Source organism: the organism of the source record quoted next, unplaced genomic scaffold, assembly GCF_019419815.1.
Source record: "Pyrus x bretschneideri cultivar Hongxiangsu unplaced genomic scaffold, Pyrus_bretschneideri_v1 Contig8, whole genome shotgun sequence".
In the NCBI taxonomy this organism is placed as follows: Eukaryota; Viridiplantae; Streptophyta; class Magnoliopsida; order Rosales; family Rosaceae; genus Pyrus; species Pyrus x bretschneideri.
Window position 1 is genome coordinate 3,455,703 of NW_025999820.1, and position 23,115 is coordinate 3,478,817.

At 35.6% G+C, this 23,115-nt stretch overlaps 3 protein-coding genes across 8 annotated transcripts; 2 read left to right on the forward strand and 1 right to left on the reverse strand.

Moving 5' to 3' along the window:
• Nucleotides 1-5,775: 5,775 nt before the first annotated feature.
• Nucleotides 5,776-13,463, forward strand: LOC103952659 (probable amino-acid acetyltransferase NAGS1, chloroplastic). Of its 2 annotated transcripts, none has more exons than XM_009364312.3 (10): nt 5,776-6,242; nt 9,093-9,180; nt 9,674-9,882; nt 9,996-10,147; nt 10,310-10,724; nt 10,860-10,957; nt 11,725-11,836; nt 11,957-12,116; nt 12,840-12,912; nt 13,096-13,463. In XM_009364312.3, the coding sequence occupies exons 1-10, from the start codon at nt 5,844-5,846 to the stop codon at nt 13,244-13,246; spliced, it is 1,857 nt and encodes a 618-aa protein (XP_009362587.2). In that variant the 5' UTR covers nt 5,776-5,843; the 3' UTR covers nt 13,247-13,463. The 2 variants fall into 2 exon arrangements, with proteins under 2 accessions (XP_009362587.2, XP_009362588.2); XM_009364313.3 differs by lacking the exon at nt 5,776-6,242 and adding an exon at nt 8,540-8,926.
• Nucleotides 13,464-13,828: 365 nt separating this feature from the next.
• Nucleotides 13,829-16,625, reverse strand: LOC103952658 (NADH dehydrogenase [ubiquinone] iron-sulfur protein 4, mitochondrial). The gene is made up of 5 exons (XM_009364311.3): nt 16,428-16,625; nt 15,829-15,917; nt 15,240-15,369; nt 14,881-14,910; nt 13,829-14,231 (listed from the first exon to the last, which is right to left on the reverse strand). The coding sequence occupies exons 1-5, from the start codon at nt 16,584-16,586 to the stop codon at nt 14,061-14,063; spliced, it is 579 nt and encodes a 192-aa protein (XP_009362586.2). The 5' UTR covers nt 16,587-16,625; the 3' UTR covers nt 13,829-14,060.
• Nucleotides 16,626-18,586: 1,961 nt separating this feature from the next.
• On the forward strand, nt 18,587-23,083 carry LOC103952656 (telomere repeat-binding factor 2). Of its 5 annotated transcripts, none has more exons than XM_009364306.3 (8): nt 18,587-18,808; nt 18,948-19,003; nt 19,513-19,710; nt 19,935-20,164; nt 20,790-20,874; nt 21,177-21,260; nt 22,012-22,342; nt 22,726-23,083. In XM_009364306.3, exons 3-8 carry the CDS (start codon nt 19,561-19,563, stop codon nt 22,764-22,766), a joined length of 921 nt encoding a protein of 306 aa, XP_009362581.2. In that variant the 5' UTR covers nt 18,587-18,808; nt 18,948-19,003; nt 19,513-19,560; the 3' UTR covers nt 22,767-23,083. The 5 variants fall into 5 exon arrangements, with proteins under 5 accessions (XP_009362581.2, XP_009362584.2, XP_048431779.1 ...); XM_048575822.1 differs by having other exon boundaries at nt 18,588-18,808; nt 18,923-19,003; nt 19,528-19,710; XM_009364305.3 differs by having other exon boundaries at nt 18,588-18,808; nt 19,528-19,710.
• The last annotated feature ends 32 nt before the right edge of the window (nt 23,084-23,115 follow it).

Sequence of the window (23,115 nt, forward strand, 5' to 3'; positions counted from 1 at the left end):
TTTTAAAGACGGGCTATCGGCTTATTGCCAATTACACTTAACCACATGCATAGCTCGACAAGTGTTTAGTTTAATTACAAAAAACCTCAGTACAATTAGAAGTATAATCATTCAATATAAGTTATAATTTATCTTGTAAAGTTTCTCCAAAACACTCCAAAACTTGATTAATTGCTCTCTCTTTGTATCGTTTAACCTGCGAACTTGTTTATCAAAGATTCTTTTGAAAGACAACACATTTGTGTGTTTCCTTGTTTTTCTTTTCCTCCCTCTCCCAAATCCAACGCCAACAAATTCGATTTTTATGGCGATTGTTTTTCACGACCACAATTATTAGAGATGCCAAAACGCAAAAGTATGTCACAAAATTTGTTCATTTCGATTATTTAAAATGCAGTGACACTCTGGATTGCTACTATTCGTTCCATGTCTTGTCTAAGGACACAATCAAATATAATATAGAGCTAGTGAATAGCAGCTACTACCAAATTAGTGGAGATGGTCAAATTATCGATAAGTGCTAGATGCTAACTAGCATCTTTGGCTTTATCCTACTCTATGAATTGACGATGAAATGACCCTACTACTAAAGGCATTACAATTATGGAAGACATTTGTTAATTGAGATTTTATTATAAAATTAATTGGGATACAAGGAAAGGCCGAACTCCGATAAGCCCTTGCAAAATTTAGAGCGAGTGAATGGCTAGAAAATTAGTGAAGATGAGGCAAACCTTTAGAAGCATATTTTGAGAAAATAAAAGTTTAAGTAAAAATTCCTAAACATAATTGTGGATGTAAATTTTTACATTCTTTTCATTTGATGAAAATGCACCTGCAAAACAATAATACCTAAGATTAAGGCCAAGAGCCTCACGCGCTCACAATGATTTTTTTTTGGGGGGGGGGGGCTTTGGCTGAAGATTATCCGATGCCAAAGTTACAATTTGAGAGCGAAAGTGTTTAGGAAATTTTAGGGAGAGAATGAACTTAGTTTTTTGGTGGAGAAATGAGACTATATATAGGGGCGTGGCTGGCCCTATTTGGAGAATAGGGACCGGCCACTTATGGTAGTTTTTTTAGGTTAATTGCAAGATATTATGTGAAATAATATATTGCAATTAACCTGATAATCAATCCTAATTTAAATAGACTGATTGAGAGTTACCCTTTGAGTGATGATTTGATGAGGAGTGATGAGAGGGTTTTGAACAAATATCATTTTGATCACCTTTGACTCTTCCTTAATTAAGTCGTTATTGTCTGCTGCATGAGTGTGGAAATCTCAGTGTGCCTTGAGGGTAATTTTGTCTTTTTTCACCCAAAAGTCCATGTGTCGCCTCCATAATTTTCTTGATTATTTGTCGCTCTACAAATGCCTCCACACCTTTTGGGTTACTCACAGGAAAAGGCAGCATGTCTAAATATCTTCCCTTGATTTAGGAAACATAAGATTGTTTCCTATTTTGATGTAAATTTCCACCTTAGTTGGAAATTCGATCATTCTAGGAAAGGGAACTAAATCACTTCTAAAGTCTATTTAAGTCTACCTTAAGTAGATGATTAAATCAACTTCAGAGAACAATTTATTCTACCCTACAAGAAAGAGAAAGCTAGAGGATATTTGTTCCCCATCCCCTAGTAGTCTTCTACACTTGCCCGTGCAAATGACCTGTTTTTCGTTTCTTTCTTCGTCTTCTCCGCACAGCAAAGCCTTCAAAGGCTATATATGTTGTACTTTTATGCGCAAATGGAAGCGAATTCTAACAAAGTACCAATATCAATGTCAAGGAACTTCACTAAACAAACGGAGATTACAAAAGAGTGTTTAAACTCTCACAAACCCAAATCCCACAAATTGACTCTCACCAAATTGCCACACAAAATACACTAACCCTAAGGTCCTATTTATAGTGCATAGGACTTAGGCTACAATAAGAATCCTGATAGGAAGTAAATACAAATCCTAATCAAATAGGTAATTGACAAAATCTCTCCACCAAGGAAAACAACTAAGAAGTCAAAATCCAAACCCAAATATGACACCAAAACCAAATAGGTAACACAAACCTAATTCTTTGCATCATCCTAATTTTGAGCCGTAAAACCCAACAATCTCCACCTCGGCGAGAAATTAGCAAACTTCTAAGTCAAATACAAACTTCAAATTTGGGATACCAAAATACAAACGCAAATGTGCACCAAATTCTTTCGAAACTGATCTCCACCTAGAATAAAAAAATCCAAAAGTCTTCAAAATTGAAATTTCCTCCAACGCCTTCTCCAACAAATTCCATTACGGAAACTAACAAATACGAAACAAAATTCAAGCAAAAGCTTGAACATATGAACAAAAAAGTGCGAATTGCACTCCACCCAAAGAGCTTGAGTACCAAGCTCCACCTCCTCACAAAACCTTTAGAGGAGTTCAAAACAACTGATCTTCTGCAATGTTTGCATTAACACTAGCAAAAGACTTATCAAACGGCTTCTTTTTGCCCTTGAGTTTAGGGCAATCTACTTTCCAATGACCTTCCTTATAACAATAGCTACAAATGTTCTTTCCAAGTTTGCTCCTTTCCTTATTTCTTCCTTAAACTACCAAAGCTCCATCTTGTGTGTCAGACACTTTATTCTTTATCTCTTTAGAATTCAAAGCGACTTTAACATCTTCAAAACTAAGACTTTGTCTATCAAATAGCATGGTATCGACAAACTGTTCATACGAAGGAGACAAAGAACACCACAAAGTTATCACATAATCCTCATCACTAATTTGGTCATCCACACTTTTCAAATCCATCATAAGTTTATTGAATTCATCAACATGCTTATGAATTGACGTACCTTCATCCATACGAAGAGTATGCAAACTTTTCTTCAAATACAACCGTTTAGCAAGGAATTTGGTCATATACAAGCTCTCCAATTTTAGCCACAATTTCAATGCAGATTTGATGCTACCAGCTTCACGCAAGACTTCATTCGATAAAGTCAGCAGGATTGCTCCAAGTGCCCGCTCCATAACATATTATTTTTCTTCATCAGTCCACGAATTCAGCAAAGCCTTCACATCGTTTAGCGTTTTTAAAAGCCGTTGTTGAACTAACAAGCACGCATCTTCAATTGCCAAATACCAAAGTCATTACTGTCGAACTTTTCAATATCAACTTTCACCAAAGACACAGAAGGCTTCATAGTGACTACCAAGCAAAGCCCAAGCCGAAAACTAGGCTCTGATAGCACTTGATGTACTTTTATGCGCAAATGGAAGCGAATTCTAACAAAGTACCAATATCAATGTCAAGGAATTTCACTAAACAAACGGAGATTACAAAAGAGTGTTTAAACTCTCACAACCTAAATTCCACAAATTGACTCTCAACAAATTGCCACACAAAAGAGCCACACAAAATACACTAACCCTAAGGTCCTATTTATAGTGCATAGGACTTAGGTTACAATAAGAATCCTAATAGGAAGTAAATACAAATCCTAATCAAATAGGTAATTAACAAAATCTCTCCATCAAGGAAAACAACTAAGAATTCAAAATCCAAACCCAAATAGAACACCAAAACCAAATAGGTAACACAAATATACTTCTTTGCATCATCCTAATTTTGAGCTGTAAAACCCAACAATATACAACAAGGGAAACCCAAAGGCTTAAAAGCCTGGTCACTCGCATATATTTTTTTTTAATGTGTGAATGGTTGAGATTTAATTAAATCTCAATCAATTTAGTTTCAACTGTTTATAACTAGTGAAAGAAAATGCGCCAAATAGAAATCCCAAAAGCTTAATACAAAGAATAAAACATGGGAATTGTTATTGGCACTTCAAATTTCTCATTCAATTCTCCAAATTTTCTATATTTAGAAAGAAAAATACACTTGTGAATAGTGTAAAACGAGATTTTTAGAGTGCTAATAACACTTCCCTAAAACATATTCCTACTAATATATATATATATATACATACATATATATATATATATGTGTGTGTGTGTGTGCGGCGCGCGCGTGTGGGAAAAGGATCCTCGTTGGATCCTTTTCTTGAGGATCCTAAGGATCCAGTGATCTTGTTTATTCATCGTATATCGTACAGCCAAAAATCATTAGATACGATTTATATTTGATTTTAAATTTTAAATTTTAAAATGATTTTTAACCGCACGATGTACGATGAACGAACAAGATCACTGAATCCCTAGGATTCCAGGCGAGGATCCTTTTCCATGTGTGTATATGCCACTGGAATCTTGTAATCTAACTAAGTATAATTCTTTGTACCTTCTTTATCTTTCTTCCAAAAAGCATATTCCTTTGCCATTGTAAATTAAACTCTATCCACAACTTAATACTTGACCCTGTACTTGTACAGAAAGTTACGCTCGCCATTTTCGATATGAGCTAATTAACCTAATTCAGCGTTAACCAGCATGGGTTTGCATTTGGTTTCTTCCCTGGTGACTTGAAATGTCAACAAATTTGAGGTGATATGTGCGGGACCCTGGATACAACCGCATCATCTTTTGTAGTGCAACTTTTTTAATTATATCCTGCGACGTGACCAATTTTCTTTTGATTCAAAAAATCTACATTGTTTGAACTTTCCCACGATGTGAACCAAATGCATTGACTTGTAAGTCTTGGTTAGGACTGCCCCATGGAAAACACACTTCACTCATAGAGGAGTGGGATTGAGTGAGAACCACATGCAACAGATCTCATCACTTCTTGTTCGTGTGTTGGTCCATGGGGTAGTTCTGTGTATGGTCCATAATGGTTTGTGTGTGTTTGTGTCTAGCTCCACTTTAGCTAGAGCGTGTTCATATGAGATGTCAATATTGTGAGGAAGTGAAGTGTTTTCTTATGTAAAAAAGTTAAAAAACCTTGCAAGACATTATAAGAAGTTACTCCTCTTATTCTCAATTAGTTTTGGAAAAGAATCTCACATTCAGATTTCATGTTGATATGACATCATTGAGATATTGATATATGAATGTCAATTTGGTGTCTACATTATGCAAATATGTTCTCGTAGCATGTGACCGATATCAATGTCGATATGTGTCTGTGTGTCTTGATATATTAACAAAAAAAAAAAATGAATAAACATATTGTCAAATATCTCACTCTATAAATAATAAAACCATTTCAAGAAAGAGATATGACATGATGACAATGAAGTTGCAAAATACTAGTCATAAATTTTGGAAATAGTTATCCCATGTGAATCACATAGCTTGGTGGACTATGTCTATAAACAAGTTGGGGAGAAAATAGATTCTCATGACTATATAAAGATAGACAGACATGATGATGAGAGGGGAAAAATGCCAACTTAATAATTGAGCTCAAGAATAATGCGTTCCTTTCACAATCTACTTTACTTACCCTATATAATGTGTTCCTTTTACATCAAATTTTAACAATTTAAACCGTTTATTTTCTTGATTCATATATAATTTATGCAAAAATTCAATTCAATCCGAAATCAGTTGCTCATTTAATTGTCACGATAAAATTTTAATGTTTCTTATAACATAATGTTCGTCAATTTATTTGAAATCAATTAGATACCTCAAATATTTTCGATTTAGCTAATATTTTATAAATATGATCTATAAAGTACAATTTGAAAAATAAACGGTTGCAGTTTGATGTGGTGTGGGCCATCCCTTCCCTTATATAAAGTTGATTGAATTTTGTCTTACAACTCTACATCATTTCTCATCGGTTGCTCTACTAAAGATCTTTTCTCGGTTAATCGTTTTGCCGCATTTCATTCTTGTCCCAATAAACCCAAATATAATACCATTTTTTTCCAAAAGTGCGATGGCTACTTTAAGATCAATGCCCTGGAATCAAACTTGCCGCGGCCATGACCACACTTGGCCTTCATGTCCCTGTGAAGTACCCAAAAATTTCAGTTACGCGTTCGGTTTGATGAAGGCGAAAAGTCGTTGGAGAGTTGGGGGTGTTGCGTTGGCTCCTAAATGGCAGCTGCTGGAAATGGGAATTAAAAGAAAGGGAATTAGGGTAACGGTGGCGAAAGGGTACGATGGTCGTGACCCTGCAGCGGGTGTCAATATTCCGGCGGAGGAAGATGAGAAGTTTGTGGAGGTTCTTCGGGAAGTTCAACCTTACATTTTCTTACACAGAAGCACTACATTTGTTGTGGTCATAGCTTGTGAGATTGTTGCTAGTCCTTTCTTCTTGGATGCCATACTTCAGGTATATGCTGCTTTTGCAATCTCTCTCTCTCTCTCTCTCTCTCTCTCTCTCTCTCACACGAGGTGGTCACACACATAGACATGACAGTGAGCCTGTGAGCTCTAGCTACCGATCATTTTAGTGCTTCACACTGCGACACAGTACACCTTACCTAACTTATTATTGGACCGATTCCTTCCTAATTTACTGAAGTTAATTACTTCCCCTCAATGATACATGGTAGCTAGTGACGTGTTTATTAGTAAATTTATGTTTCAAACAAATATTTATGTTATATATAAGCATGACATTTATAAGAGTATCCCCAACGAGGATTCTATCCTCCACGAGGCTACTACATTTTAAGCCTTAGCGAGAAATTTCATCCCAATGAGTCGGAAAATAGGACTAAATCCACCACTGGGGCTAGCAACTTCCTTTCTTGAGTAGCATAAATCGGGACTATATCTAGCCCCAAAAAACAGTAGGTCCCACAAAAAAAGTAGCAACACATTGAACAAAATTTTATCACTCTCTCTCCACTTGCAAATACACTTATACTCTCATTTCATTATTATTTTTTAATTCTTTTTTCTTACTTATTTTCTTGCAATGTGGCTAATTAATGATGTCTTAAATTCCTTAAGAATTAAATTTTCAAATTGATTTAACGTTCATGGGCATTGGTAGATGAAATTTTGGATGAAATTTTCAAATAATATTTTTCAAAATTGCATGATACTAATTTACCAATTGGTGCTAGGTAAATTGTTGTGTTATATGTGAAAAATCAAATTGTTTCAGAGGGCAAGGTAGGGGTTTGTTTCTTTCAACGGATGAGATTGATAAGAGAATCTAATTCAACGATTCATAAGTAATTAAATCTAACTTTGTCACATGTTGAACTTTTTAGGTTGAAAGGCCCATAAAAAAAATTAAGATAGCATATCAACTTAAGAAAAGTTAACACAAAAAAAAAAAAAAATCATCGCTTAATCAAATTATTATATATATAGGCTTATATAGAGCTTGAAAGATACAACCTCTCACTGGAAGAGGTTCTTTTATAAAATCTCAAAGATTCCTCAAAGCTCTAAAATGGGCTATTATATCCACCACTTTTCCAACTTTATATAGAGCCCCTCACTAGGGATGCTCTAAAAAGTCATTCCCTTCGAGAACATTTGATAAAATTGGAAGAATAAAAAATAAAGATAGTATAATATTTTATGTTGTGCATATAGTTTAATAAAACAACATTGTGTATACTAGTAACCAGCACACACGTCATACTAGTAACCAGCACACACGCCATGCATATTCAATTAAGTTTGCATTTTGTTTTAACACGACTTATCATTTAAGATAATGTTAAAGAGACTAAATTTTGTAAACTAAATAACATAGAAGTTGATGATTGGATTATGACTTAAGCGTTAATAAACGTGTTTATTCCTATTGGTGACACATCATTTAGTTTGCAAATTTTGGCTACAAATTTAGTCATCCTCGCATTACCCTATCATTTAATATGCATCCAACTAATAGTGAAAAAAAAAAGGGTAATGCTAGGGAGACTAAATTTGGACACAAAATTTGCAAACTAAGTGATGTGTCACCAATAAAAATGAGCACGTTTATCAACGCTTAAGTAATAACTCAATCATCAACTTCTATGTTCTTTAGTTTTCAAAATTTTATTTACAAATTTAATCTCTCTAGCATTACCTTAAAAAATATAATTATCTACATGGAAGGATTTTTCAACTTTTCAATGCCTCTAAGTTTTGTATATGAAAAAAGAGAAGACAAAGATGCGAAAAACATTTCCCTTTTAAAACAGTGCTTATCTAATAAATACATATTAATAAAACCCTATTTATTAACGAACAGAGGGTAAAAAGACCGTTTTATCTTTTATCACAACAACAAAATTAAGAACAATAACGTAATTTCACAAAATAAAATTTTTTTTATTTAAACCTCACATACAAATAATTTTATCATCTCTAACTTAAGAAATTAAAAAACAAACTTCTTTCACTCTCTCCCTACTTCTACGTTCTGTCACACACCCTTTCTCTCTTCTTTAATTAAAAAAAAAAAAAAAAAACAAAAGTAAAAACTTTATACACTAGTTTCTTATTATTATGGCGCGAATTTATTAAATTACTAGTGCGAAATTTTGGCCCAAATAATCCGCCAAAAATTGTGAAGCGGTAGTCAACCTAGAAACTTTAGTGTGGGACCGTTTTAATCGTGGCGGCTTCCGGAGTTCACCCAGCGCTCATCTTTTGAATTAGATCACCCTCTGTGCGTGCATTTTTCGTTCAACCCCTTCTATGGCCGCCACATACACCACTTTAGGAACCCACCGACGACTCGCCACCGTAACCGCCCAGCTAACCTCGCCTAGCCGCTCTTCTCTTACCGTCACCGAAAAACCCTGTCGGCTGCCTGTGGCGAATAGCGGGATGCGGAAGGGCAGGGCTGGAATTTCCCTCAAGTGCAGCAGCAATGCGTATGGCCCTGTGATGGAGGATAGCGAGAGCGATTGCGAGAACTACAGTAGCATGGAGGACGAGCAGTTCGTGCGGTGGTTCCGGGAGGCTTGGCCGTATTTGTGGGCCCACCGCGGCGGTACCTTCGTTGTGATTATATCGGGTGAAATTGTGTCTAGTAGTCACTTGGAACCCATTCTCAAGGCAGGTCCTCTGCCTTTTTCTAATTTTCTCTTTGAACTGTTTGGTTGCTAAGAAAATTTTCTCTTTGAACTGTTTGGTTGCTGAGAAAATGAAATCTTTTTATTCGTTTTCTTTGCATTGGATTGTTTGTTAGTATATGTCTATTTATATATTGTTTTTTATGCAGGATATAGCATTTCTTCATCACCTGGGGATCAGGTTTGTTCTTGTTCCGGGAACCCAAGTGCAAATTGATGAACTTTTGGCACAGAGAGGTGAGGGTTTTATTGTATGTGATTGTTATTTTACATTCTCAATGAGTAGGGCTGGTTTGGGATTGCTTCACGGACGCTAAAAGCGTTTTTTGACACCTAAAAGTGCATCTCATTGCGTTTGGCAGAAAAACTTAGAAGTGCTTCTGACTCATAGAAGCACATATTGGAAAGAAGCAATTGCCAGATGCTTATTCGAGTAGTACTTACAAATGTTTTTCCAGGTAGGATTTGGATTCTAGTAAACATTTCAACGTGGTTAAAGCCCGTCTACTAGAAGTGCTTTCTAGAGAAGCAATCCCAAACGAACCCTAAGCATGATATCACAGAGTGGAGCACAAAATATGATTGATTGGTGGTATTGATTTCAAAATGCATTTCTTAGTTTAGTTAGATTATTAATTCGTTAGGTTCTTGAAGTTGTTGGTTTGTTTAAGCCATTTGAAGTGCTATAAGTTTGAAACTAAGCAGGTATCTGTTAGTTGTTACTTTTCAGGAAAGAAGCCAAAGTTTGTTGGTCAGTACAGGGTAACTGACTCAGATTCTCTAGATGCTGCAAGGCAAGCAGCTGGGGCGATATCTAAGACAATAGAGGCAAAGCTTTCTCCAGGACCTTCCATATGCAATATTCGTCGACATGGTGACAATAGTCGTTTGCATGAAGTTGGTGTCAGCGTCGAGAGTGGTAACTTTCTTGCAGCCAAGGTAAGAATCTTACTGTTTCAAAAGTGACATTAAACATTAAGTTGTTTTCTTGATTTTTGAATTTTTTCGTTGGTACAAATTCTGAAAAGTACTGCTGTTATTTCATTTTTCAGAGAAGAGGAGTTGTTGCTGGTGTAGATTATGGGGCAACAGGTGAAGTCAAGAAAGTAGATGTTTCTCGCATGCGTAAGAGGCTTGATGATGATTGTATTGTGATACTGAGCAACCTGGGTTATTCCAGCTCTGGAGAAACTTTAAATTGCAAGTATGCTTTATAGACAAAGCTTCTAATAGTTTCTGTTTTGGTGTCTCAAATGAAAAGTTTACACAGTGCTTGTTATATATTTGGTTGATTATTTTCTGCTGCCAGCTCTTCTTACACATATAATACCTAGTTGCTGATGATTTATGCTTCTATATATTTCAGCACGTACGAAGTTGCAACGGCTTGTGCCTTGGCTATCGAAGCAGATAAACTTATCTGCATAATAGATGGTCCAATTCTTGACGAGAGTGGACGCCTTGTTCGCTTCTTGACTCTTGAAGAAGCAGACATGTTGATTCGTAAGCGGGCTCAGCAGAGTGAGGTAGCTGCTAGCTATGTGAAAGCTGTTGATGAAGAAAATCTGTCTGGCTTTGGATATGGTGATCCCAATGCTACTTACCGGAATGGGAAGGCTCTTAAGGAAAATTATACCGCATGGTTTCACAATGGTGTTGGTTTTGAAAATGGGAATGGATTGTGGACTGGTGAACAAGGTTTTGCTATTGGAGGTCATGAACGGCAAAGTCGATTAAATGGTTACCTTTCCGAATTGGCTGCTGCAGCCTTCGTTTGCAGGGTAAGCTCATAACAGTCCTTTTCCCCCTGGTTTATGAACTTCAGTAAATATGTGTCTGCATAGGTTAAAGTTTCAGCTTCTTTATATGTTGAATCTCAAGAACCCAGCCAATGGTAGTTTCTGATTTAATGCCAGGGAGGTGTTCAAAGAGTACATCTGTTGGATGGAACTAAAGGGGGAGTTTTATTGTTGGAATTGTTTAAAAGAGATGGAATGGGGACAATGGTGGCTAGGTATGCTATTTTTTTTTTTTTTTTTTTCAATTAACGTATCTGAATTTTGTGAACTTTTGTGACTTTCTGATGTCAGATACTAATCAACTTTAATGTGATGATAAGCTATGCTGATGGTCCGAATTGCTAGGATTTTTTTGTTGCTGATGTGATGGTCTGCTATTTACATTTTTCTGGTTTATGTTTCTTTCCTCGTTTGTGGCTTACTAGCCTAGTCGGTATTTTAGTGGAAATCCAAACATCAAATTTTCAAACCACGTTACATCTAAATGTTCATTTGATAGAGTTGCATGAGTTCATTAGAGGTTGTTTTGGTCTCATCTTGCCAGGATTGGGCATAAAATAAGTTGTAATTGTTCCTGGATGTGTATTTAACTTGTATCTTTTAGTCACTACTTCAAAAAAAATCGGGAGTTTTTATTGGCACTCCAAAAAAGAACTCCTCTCTAGAAAAGAATTCAAATTTAAAAATAAAAAACCAGGAAGGAGGGAGGAGGGTGGAGTACGGGATGCTGTTTTTGGAGTGCTAATAACAATTCCCAAATATTTTTGTGCCAAAGATATTCTCATCATCATCGGTTAACCATGCTAAGATTGGATACTGGGTACATAGGGGTAGCTTCTTGGTTTCCATTGAAGTCTTAACTTCAAGAGTTTTTTTACATGAATTATAAAAAAGGAGAGCAAACAATTGTACCTAACATATGCTGCTATGCATAAGTTTTCCTCCATCTATCCACTGACATGCATTAAATGTTCGTTCTTAGTGACCTATATGAAGGAACCCGGATGGCTAGGGCATCTGACTTCTCTGGAATAAGACAAATTATACAGCCTTTAGAAGCATCTGGCACATTGGTTCCAAGAAGTGACAAACAGGTTTGTGTTAATGATCTTTTATAATTTTGTTTTACTGAACCTTCTGCCTTTCACTCATGATTATTAATTGAAACTTACCTTAATTTGTATTGTTTTCATGAACTGACTTTGTACCAATAGCTACGTGAAGAATTGGATTGCTTCATTGTGGTGGAAAGAGAAGGTCAGGTCATTGCATGTGCTGCTCTTTTTCCTTTCCCAGAGGAGAAATGTGCAGAGGTTGCTGCTATTGCAGTTTCTCCTGATTGCCGTGGTCAAGGGCAGGGTGATAAATTACTTGGTAATATACTGTGAAAAACTTGAATAAGCATCGATATAGCTTTTCTCTTGTTGCTTTCCTCATTTCCTAATATACTTCTCTAGTCGTTGCTGAGCATATTTTCTACTGACCATTTTGAAAGTTTAATCACAGGATAGTTCTATTCACACTCCTATTTTTACTTCTCACACACCCTTGTTAATTTTTGGCCGTTGATCTTCTCAATTCATTCGATATGACGGCCAGAAATTGAGAGGGGTTTGTGCGAAGTAAAAATGGTTGTGCAGACAGCACTACCCTAATTATATTAACAGTAGCTAATCATATTCACATTATAGCTAAAAATATATATTTGCTCTCTTTCTCGCAGCATGTCCAATGATTCCACTCTTACGAAAAAGGTTCTTTTACCGTTACTGTAAACTTACACTCTTGTGCTGATATCATATATTCCTAAAAAAGTGGATGGTATATATCAGAAAGAGGAAGAAACATCAGTAACAGCTCACATCAGCGCACATACTTCTGGCCTAAGCTACGTAGATTTGGATTACATCTTGTTTCTTCCTGTTCTTTTTCTACTGAACATCTTGGATTCATTTGACCCAAGATGCTTTGAACTGAAATTTGATACCCAATTAAAAACAAAGGGACAATTTGGACCATGTATACTATTGTATATCTGCAAACTGTATTATCGTTACTGTTATAGTCCATAATTTCTTACATTTTTAATATCTGCAGATTACATTGAGAAGAAGGCATCTTCGCTCGGATTGGAGAAGCTTTTCTTGCTTACAACCCGTACTGCAGACTGGTTAGTTTCTGCTAATTGAAATACATGCTATAGTAGCCTACATATGCTTGTAGAGGGATCACATGTGAGGGTTAGATATGGTTATTGCACGTATTCCTTGGCGCTTCGTTCTATTTTTTTTATAAGAAAAACAAACGTTCAGTGATCAGTCTTGAAGAATGACACCCGTTGTTTCTCTCACAGGTTTGTGAGACGCGGTTTTTCACAATGTTCGATTGAATCAATACCAGAGAGGCGGCGGACAAAGATCAATCTGTCGCGTAAATCCAAGTATTATACTAAGCAGTTATTACCAGATGCTAGCGGAATTACTGTTAACAGGGACTTCACTTGAGGTTAAAAATGTTGCCGGCAAATTCTCTGTTCACCGGGTTTAGCAGCCAAATCATGGCGGATAAAACTTCAACAGTTCTCAACCTGGTTCAGGATTATCTAAGTGCAAATCTATCAGCGTGTTTGAATTATGAGTTATGTATCTAAATCGACGATCGCTTCGTCACACCGACGGAATAGCAAATTTTCTTAATAAATGATGGGCGAATTTGGTGTTATATTCAACCGATATTTGGGAAGATCAAACTAGCGATGGAAATGGTTCATCTAAAGCTATTGGTAAAAGATCCAACTGGGATTCCCCCTTCATACATGAACATATGATCTACCCATTACCATCCAACTGTTTGATCACATAAAACAATCAATTCAGTAGTACATAATGACCGTAGAATGTGAGCGACTGATTGTAGCACAACTTTTAATTTAATGTCGTTTTGGTTCCATCGTGTTCACCCGAACAGAGGTCAAAACTCAACACCTAATTTCAAATTCCCGAGCTACCAAGTGCAGCAGGTACCAGTGAGCCAGCAAATAGATTGAGATATAGGCAAAGGTGGGAAACAGAGAGGAGAGGCAGAAGAAGAAAAAAATTCAAACTGCAGTGCATTGCAAGCAAAGTTATCCGTTCCATCATTTCTCGAACTGGGATTGGAATGCACGTATGGGGAATACAACCAAATACAAAACATGGAATACAAAAACTGTAAAAATACTATCGAACAGACAAGAAATACAAAGGCACTGTCATTTATACCAAAGAAATAGGAGAAGATACTTCACAGCATGAATCGCGTTTATTATTGCAGTCTGTTTCATTTGGACCAAGTAACTCGTTCAATGAAATACGACAAGGGTACTGCAAAGAATTGTTGCAACAGCCTCCCTCCTGAGATTGACCACGGAAACAAAACCATTGAAGCAAAATCAATTCTCCTCAGTTTTGGGAGGCCTTTAAACTTGAAGTTGTCTGCATATGCTTTCACCTGAAGCCAGAGATACAGTAAGAAAGATTCATTTTTACATCTCAAGATACAAAAAAAAAAAAAAAAAAAAAAAACCAATATTTTAATACAAATAATCAGAAATTTCTATCTCGAGGGCGGGCAACACCTCATTACTCAATTTCTTATCGATTCCAGGAAAATAGGAAGCAGCTAAGATTAACTACCTAACTAGAAATGGACTATCCTGCTGACATTTTTGCCAATCTATTCTCCATAATACTACACACAAAGCTTAAAGCGGTTAAACTGTTTTGGCATGAATTGGCGGAACGAAAAAAGTACTGTACAACTTCAATAAAACACTTCATATAGAAAATGATGGCTTAGGGAGCTAAAATCGATGGAGTCGAAAACTGAAATGACAACAGTTGTAGCTTCTACAGGTCCTTCAGAGCAGGTCCTCGCTTTATCAGGAAAAAGAAACCAAAGGGGTTGTGATTCATGAAAATTTCACGATGATTTTATATTCTAATTCCCAAACGGAACCAACATCTTAATCTCAAATGACAAGAGTCTTCTGTATGGGTGCTACCCCAAAAACCATAAATACATTTAAGAAATAATAACAAAAAGAAACTGTTATGAGAATGGAAATAGCTTCAGAGAGTATGAAGAAAGAATCACATACCCTCAACAATGGCGTTTGCCGCCTTTTAACCTGCAGGTGAGTTCAAGAACTGTCATTATTAGGTCAAAGGGAAGTTAAAAGAAAAAATCAGAGATAAAAGAATTTGCACCCATCATAAAAGAACATATTTTCAAAGTAAACCAACAGTTAAAGGGCTACCAGTCTACTACCAAAATCGCACAAAATTGTTTATGGCTGGAAGGTAATATCTGGAATTCAATGAATATATGCCTAGTTCTTTTTCCCCATATGGGGGATGAATATATCCCTAGGTTAAAAACACACAAATTTTCCTTAAGAAACACAACAAAGGGCAGCCCTAAACCCGATGGAGGACAAAGAAAATGAACAAAACATACCACATAATCCCAACCATGTCTCTCTGCAAAGGACTTTGCAGCGTCTTCGCTGTCAAAACCCAGTGTCGAATCACCAACGTGTGCGTATGGGTCCCCAGTGGAAGTCCATCCCATCAATGGATTCTCCCACCTACAAACGTATCAAAAAGATGAGCCATTAATCATCCAATTATGCTAACATAATAATCATCTGATATTTAAGAGAGAACAAAAAGAAGCTTATTTCAAGCTCGACTATGACCTGACTTAAAATATCCCAAACAAAATCCAAGAAAGGTGCCATCTAGCTAAAGCAGCGCAGTTCTAAGGTTTTATTGTCATGTTAAAACTACCGGAGGAGCAGAAAATGTTCAAAAATAGAAAGTTTAGTTATAAATGAAGAGATTGACTGATAACACAACATCCACATTGGTTAACACAAAACTCCGTAAAAACTAAGCGGTATAAAACCTATCTGCCCACCATGAACCATATCAGAAGATACAACCCTTCAGAAACAAATCCAAAATATATAACCGAATCAGCAATCCCTCAAAAGTCCAAATACTTTTCCAATGGGAACTATTAAATGGGGAACCAAAAAACATACTTTTGTGTTGACACAAAGTTGATTTTCCACTTCCCAACTTTCCCTGATCCTTGCTGAGATGCAGTTCTTGCAGGTGAGTATATTATAACCTGTCATGCGTCCCCAAAAATGGATAACTTCCCGATCACAATGAATTTTAAATTTAAAAAAAAAAAAAAATGACATTAACCATGTCCAGCTTGTGACATTCATCAAAAACTAAAAAATTAGAAACTTCAACCTCAAAATTTACCATTTTCTTACCAATGCATAGGTACCAAAAACTAAAGACTAAAAACGAAGTGATTATCAAACGGCCCTAAAATGCCAGGAGACCAAATTTTTAAATCAAATTTACAAACCAAATGAAGTGTACTAATAGAAAATAAACACGTTAATCAATATTTAAATATTAATCAAATCATCAACATCTACATCATTTGGTATACAAAATTCAGTTTAGAAATTTGATCTCCTAGCATCACCCATGCCCAGTACCCTAATTCTCGATCCATAAACCAAAAAATCGGATTGGGTTATGTGCATCCATTTCAGAAATTGGGTCAAAATTAGAGAAAAATTCGAATTGAATTTCAGAAGGAAAACGAAAAGGATCATACCCTCCGGCGAAGATGTTCGTCGGGAATGCCGGCGACCTTTCCGATCTCCCCGGGCATGTATTCGACTAGAGCGTCCGTCGAGAACGGCCTGGACCTTGAGGCAACAGAGGCTCGGAGAAGACGAGCGTGGCTTGATATGCGCTGCAGAGAGCTCGCCATCGCAGGTTCACGAATCAACGGAAGAACCAATACTCGCGGGCGCCTTGTGAAATGTAGAAGTTGCAGCTGAAACCGAAATGTTGTTTTTCAAGTTTCAACTATTTTGATGAAATTTACTTTTTCACTACTTTAATTTTAAGTATACAGAAACTGCCCAAAACTTTGGTTTATTTTTATTTTTGTCAAAATATAGATTTGTTAGATTAAATATTATATTAGAGAGTCGACAGAATTCGAACTTACAACACCCTTCTTCAACATTATGATAAAGAGTTACTTGCTAACCGTCCATAACTGTGTTGAATTGGTACTAAGCCCCAAAATCTAATACGAGCATCTCAAAGAGATTTTTAAGGGTAATTTTTTAAATACAAGTTTGTTTACATTTGTACACACAACTAAATGTAATAACGTTTTAAGATTCATATAACCGATCCCATATAGTAAAAAAGGGCTTTGTTGTTGTTGTATATATGATGATATTTAAATTACTCTGAACTAATTTGTATATAGCACGATTTTAACTTTGGTGCACAAAGAAAGGATATAACACTTTAGAAAACTGATTTAACTCACATATGCACTTGGCACTTTGAAAACCAAAATATTTTACTTCATAGTTTTACATTCCAACATACTTTGCAAATTTATACTATTGATATTCATGAAATGAGTACCGAACTCGAGACCTTAAATGTACTAATGAATGCTCTTGAATATTTGTAGATTGAGAAATGAAGGGGGATTTATTCAATTGGGAATTAGAGAGATTTTAATAGATTTATAAATTCATGGATTTTTATGGAGTTTAACTGATTTGTAGATATTCTATGTAAAATTTTAATTCAATTCTCTTGAAATCTTATAGGAATAGGTGAGATTTGTGGATACTTAAAATACACTACAAAATCTCTCCAATTCCCTTTAATTCCTCAACTTATCTAAATTCTTTAAATTCAAATTCAAATTAAATACACCTGGAATGTTATAACTTTCTTAAAATTCTAATTGAATACACCTAGATTTCAAAGGATTTTAATAAACTATTTTAAAATCCTAATTGAATACACATTGAATTTCAGAGAATCACTTAAAATCCTGATTGAATACCGTTGAATTCATTAAAATAATTAAAACCCTCAAAATCTCAATTGAATACACTCGTAGTCTCCAATTTAATAACTTGGTTTTGTGATGTAAAATAAACTAAAGGCCGTAAAATCTATAGCAAGGCCCAAGCATTGCAAACTTGAGGACACAACCCGCGTTTTGAAGAGAATGACGTCGCAAAAAAAAAAAAAAAAAAAAAAAACCTTGTCATGTTGTTCCTATTATATGAATATATTTTTTTGCCAAACTCCATTTGCTAGCCCAAAATGGCATTTCAGGATTACTATTTCTTTAATTTGTTTTCTTATTTGTACTCCTAGAAAAATGAGGACTAAAAGGCATTGTATAATCTTTTATATTAGAAAATCAATAAATTTTAAGGTCCTCAGTTCTTGGTGAGTTCTTGATTACTAGTGAATTCTAACTTAGATTAATTCGTTGTTAATTTCTGGAGTCATTCGATATAATGTTGTTTCTATCTATCCCACTATTTTTCCTCCACTTTTTTTTATTTCTCATTTTTCACATTTGTTTTTGCATCTCAATTACAATAAAATAAAAACCAAAAATCATATAATTACCACTTAGACCTTAATTTTTGTATGAACACAAAAGGTTTTGCTCAAATAAAGTTTTTCAAAAGAATGCGCTCTTCGTTAACTTCCTTATTCAAAAAGCACAAAAAAAATATCAAAAAAATAAAAGAGAGAATAAAAGTAAAGGAACACAGAAAAAGTATAGGGGTGAAAGTGTATAATGCTTTCGAAATGAGGGGTCTAACATAATTTAGAGAAACCGAAGACCCCTATTAGCATTTAGCATTAACCATTTGGCGGGTCCCATCCCTCAGGCCTGGCTGTCCATCTCCCAAAAGGGTAGGCCGAGCGAGACAAAAACAAAACCTGGAAGAATTTCAATTACAACAATTTTTCTCCTTCTAATTTTCCGACAAAATTCGACACACTTGAACACCAAGAGTCCATAAAATAAAATTCATGTAAATATTTGTATGAATTTAGTAAAATTCTCAGATTCTTCAAATTTCGGATTATCCAGCCAATCTCTCAGCTGCCCACATTTTCCGTCAGCTCCTCGGTGATTTCTGCGATCCGGTAATCCTCTGCTTCCCTTCTCTCTTTTTTCTTTTCAGTTTTTCACCGGTTACTTGTCGGAATTTCAATTTTTTGAAAATCTCGCTCGTATTTTATTGTAATTATGAGAATTAGATTCTGGGGTTTTTTGCGTGTGCAGGAATTGCCCACATGCATTGCCATTTGATGCAATTGGTGTGAATTTTCTTAGTTGAGGTGAGCGAGATGAAATTCAAGTTCTTGTAAAAGTTCAGAAATTTAGTGGATTTAGACAGAATTTAACGTAAAAAATGATAAATTGTTAAGCTTGTAACCTTTATTAAATTGATATACCCAGTTGAAATTTTTGTACAGTTAATTGTAATTTGAGGCTAGAACATTGTGTCAAGTTTCCCGTTAGCTCCAAGTATTCCATTTTTTTCTTAAATCTTCTTAGGTCTTCCTTTGCTTCTCTAGCCTCAGATCGCAATTTCCAATATCGTTTTTTAATCAAAGAAAAAAAAATGACTTGAAAACGGAATATATAATTTAGTGGATGAGTTCAATTCCACAGGGGTTTTAAGTTTCACTGTAGGGTTTTTTTTAACCCTCCTTATATATTCATTTATATTGGGTTGGGGGAATTATGGTAAAATTATAATTGTTGGTCTTTTAAGTTACTATATTGTAGTTGAAGCTTTTTACCATTCAAAATTTGATAATCTATGAAGTTCTGAAAAGTGCAGAAATTGACTTGGCAGGTTTCGTTCTGGAAGGGCTCTGGATTTCGGTTGATGGGTGCTCCTAAGCAGAAGTGGACCTCCGAAGAAGAAGAAGCCCTTAAAGCTGGAGTACTTAAACATGGGGCAGGAAAATGGCGCACAATACTGACAGATCCAGAATTCAATACTATCTTACATCTGCGTTCAAATGTTGATCTCAAGGTCTCCATTTTCGAGACTTTAGCCTTAGTTGGTATTGTTAAACTAATATAGAAAAATGTGGATGTACAAAATCTTCTTCGGATTTAAAGGTCTATTATTTGAGCTGGATAAGTTATTCTTTTCATATCCTAAAACAGTACTGTACAGATTTATGCTTGATTTGGTTGTAAATATTAGATTTTGTGTTTTTGTTTAATAATGCTTGTAGTTGTTTCCTTGGATAGGACAAGTGGAGAAATATAAATGTGACTGCAATATGGGGTTCTCGACAGAAGGCTAAGCTTGCACTTAAAAGGAACTTACCGACTCCTAAACATGAGAACAACAATAACCCTTTGGCTGTGAGCACTATAATCCAAAGTCATAAGGAGGTGGTTGACGCTAAGCCTCTTGCCATTTCTGGTGGAAAGCCACAGACTACTGAATCAAAAGATTCAAAACATCCAATTTCCAGGTTAGATCTCCACTGATTTTATGGATATTGAATGTACATTCATTCTGTGATAAGAACTGGATATGAAAATTCTTGATCTAATGGGATAACGGTCAAATAACTGGTCAGCATTAAGGATCAACGGTACCTGTTATTTTGACCCTCAATTCATTATCTTATTTCCATAAAATCTCATACTCATGAATATTGTCACCGTAAAGCGAATGGCATGAAAATGTTAATGTTGTACAAATGAATTTTATCACTTGCATCTATAATATTTTGTCTTTAGGAGTTCTGTGATAGGTATGACTGTCCTGTGAAATATATTTTACCTTTTTTTCTCAATCCCTTTTCGTTTCATGCTTACTCTATACTCTCACTTTGTATTTCCTGAACAATAGAATAGGAATTCTCTATGTAAGCATAGCTGTAAAGGTCACTTTAACTGAAGACTGTTGATATGGCTGGCATATGAGTATGGTTACGTTTGCTAATTTGTGAGGCAGTTTTCTGATATCCTTCTACATTTACAAAAATATGTTTTGAGACGACTCCACATCTTATTCTTCCTTTAAAATGGCGAAAAAAACATTGTACTTTATGACATGCTATCGTATTTTTCTTGACATCTGGTTGGTTTTAGGTTGGATCACCTTATATTAGAAGCTATTACAAATTTGAAGGAGCCAGGGGGTTCTGACAGAGCTGCAATTGTTATGTACATAGAGGTATATATATTGTGAGTCTTTCATTCATAGTTTTGGAAACCCATCTTGTAGAAAACTTGCAGAAATATTTTGTGTTTAAATAACAAACATTTAACAAGTCAAACTAAAGTACTTAATTCTGTCATCTTTGAATGCAAATGAGTAGAAAATGAATGGATTGAAAATAGGGGAGAGTGCATGCTTTCTTCATATATTATGTTTTATGTATCATTTCGCTGTCAATCTCAAATTTCCTCAATAACTCATTTACTAATACTTGATCTTTTGGAGGAATTTCGACATTATCACTTTTCATTTTGTAGGAGCAATATTGGGCACCACCAAACCTAAAAAAGCTACTGTCATCAAAATTAAAGCATATGACAACCAACAGAAAGCTGGTTAAGGTAATTAACCTCTCAAGTTTTGATATCTTAGAGCACATTTACTGTAGTATGTTTGGACTGAGACTGCATTTATCTGATTGATGTAAGAAACCTTGGCTTGTAAGCCTGAAAAATGTATTGATGCCAATATATACTAGAATTTTAAGTCTAAGGTCATACTGAAGCTCTATGTAGATGCATGAGAACAAACATAAATACTGAAAAAATGGTCTTGTATTGAAAAAAATCTCTTTGTTTGGAAAGGAAGAATCCAGTTTCAGGCTTTTTATGGAGTCTTTGGTGATGACGATTTAGACTCAAGGACGAGTCTTTTTCAACCATTGAACAAGGCTCTCCATGAGTACTTGGGTCCTTTATCCAATTAGGCTAGGGTTCTAGTTATTTTGGGTTAGCTATTTTATTATTTCTCATGTTTCCCTTTATGTTTTATTGTTTTATGTAGTCCCAATAGGTTAGGATTTATTAAGTAGTCTTAGTTCCGGATTAATTAGGTAAGCTTTAGTAGGACTAAGATTTCGTAGTAAACAAGGATACAGAATGTTAGGCAATGTAGGATGGGATTGAGCAGCGGGTTTAAGTTGATTGAGCAGCGGTTTTAAGTTGATAAGACTCACAATTGTGGATGTGTATGAATTAGGACTTACCTTCCACCAGAAACGAAGTTTATAATAGGAATAGACATTCTTAATGAAAAAGCAAAAAATTACGTGATCATATCTAAGGAATTTGTTTTTTTTGGTCTGTGTTGCAGGTAAAGCATAGATACAGAATTCCAGCAACTTCTGAAAAAAGAAGCTCTTCAGCATTGCTTCCCAATGGAAAGCAGAAGGATTCATCAAGAACAGATAAGAGTGACGTCAACATCCTTACTAAATCCCAAGTAGATGCAGATTTAACCAAGATGAGAAGCATGACTGCACAAGAGGCTGCTGCTGCTGCTGCACAGGCGGTAGCAGAGGCAGAGGCTGCCATCGCAGCAGCTGAAGAAGCAGCAAGGGAGGCAGAGGCGGCAGAAGCTGAAGCAGAAGCAGCACAAGTTTTTGCCAAAGCAGCAATGAAGGCGTTGAAATGTAGAAAACTTGGTAAAGTTCTCTTAAGCAATTTCACATCATAAGTTGACCTTTCACATAAAATGTGTGTAGACTGTGAGTATTCCCTTGTAGGATGCTATCTTTGCATCCTTTTAACTTTTGAATTTTGTGAGCTTGGCCAATATTTGGATAAATGCCGCCCGAATTCTTGTCAAGTTACTGAAAGATCGCAGTTTTATCCACTAGCACGTTGTATAGTGATATGCAAACTACTAGTTTTTTTCATGCTAAAATAAACTTGCAAGATTCATGATTTCTCGCTCCAAAGTTATATATTATCATGCAAAGATTCATGTATAAAAATTTATTTTGGTAAAACTAATCTAGTACTCCTATCCATGCCCTTTATGTATTTCTTTGCAATTTTTTTGCAGACCTTCACATGAAACTCTCACATGGGTTAACTCATTCTTGAGCAAGAACCATGCGTGGGATGATGATACGCTGGTGCAGCGATGTCTTCATGTGTCTAGTGTAAATAGTTTGGGATTGTATATTTGGAACGTTGGAGCTTTGTCTGTGAACCCTCTTTCTTCTCTTTTTACAGGTATCATGTAAGAAGCTTGTAGGTTTTCTGTTTCAGAGAGTTAAAATGATGAGTAAACACAAGCGAAGGAAAGAGCGGGTTTTTCATGCCAAGGTAGATAAATTATGCGCATTTGCAGTTGTCGCTGTTGTGTAAGTGCATCGGAGAATTACTATTCTTAGAAAATGAGAGATTTTCACTGGACATTGCTCTCTCTCACGAACGCACACACCCACCT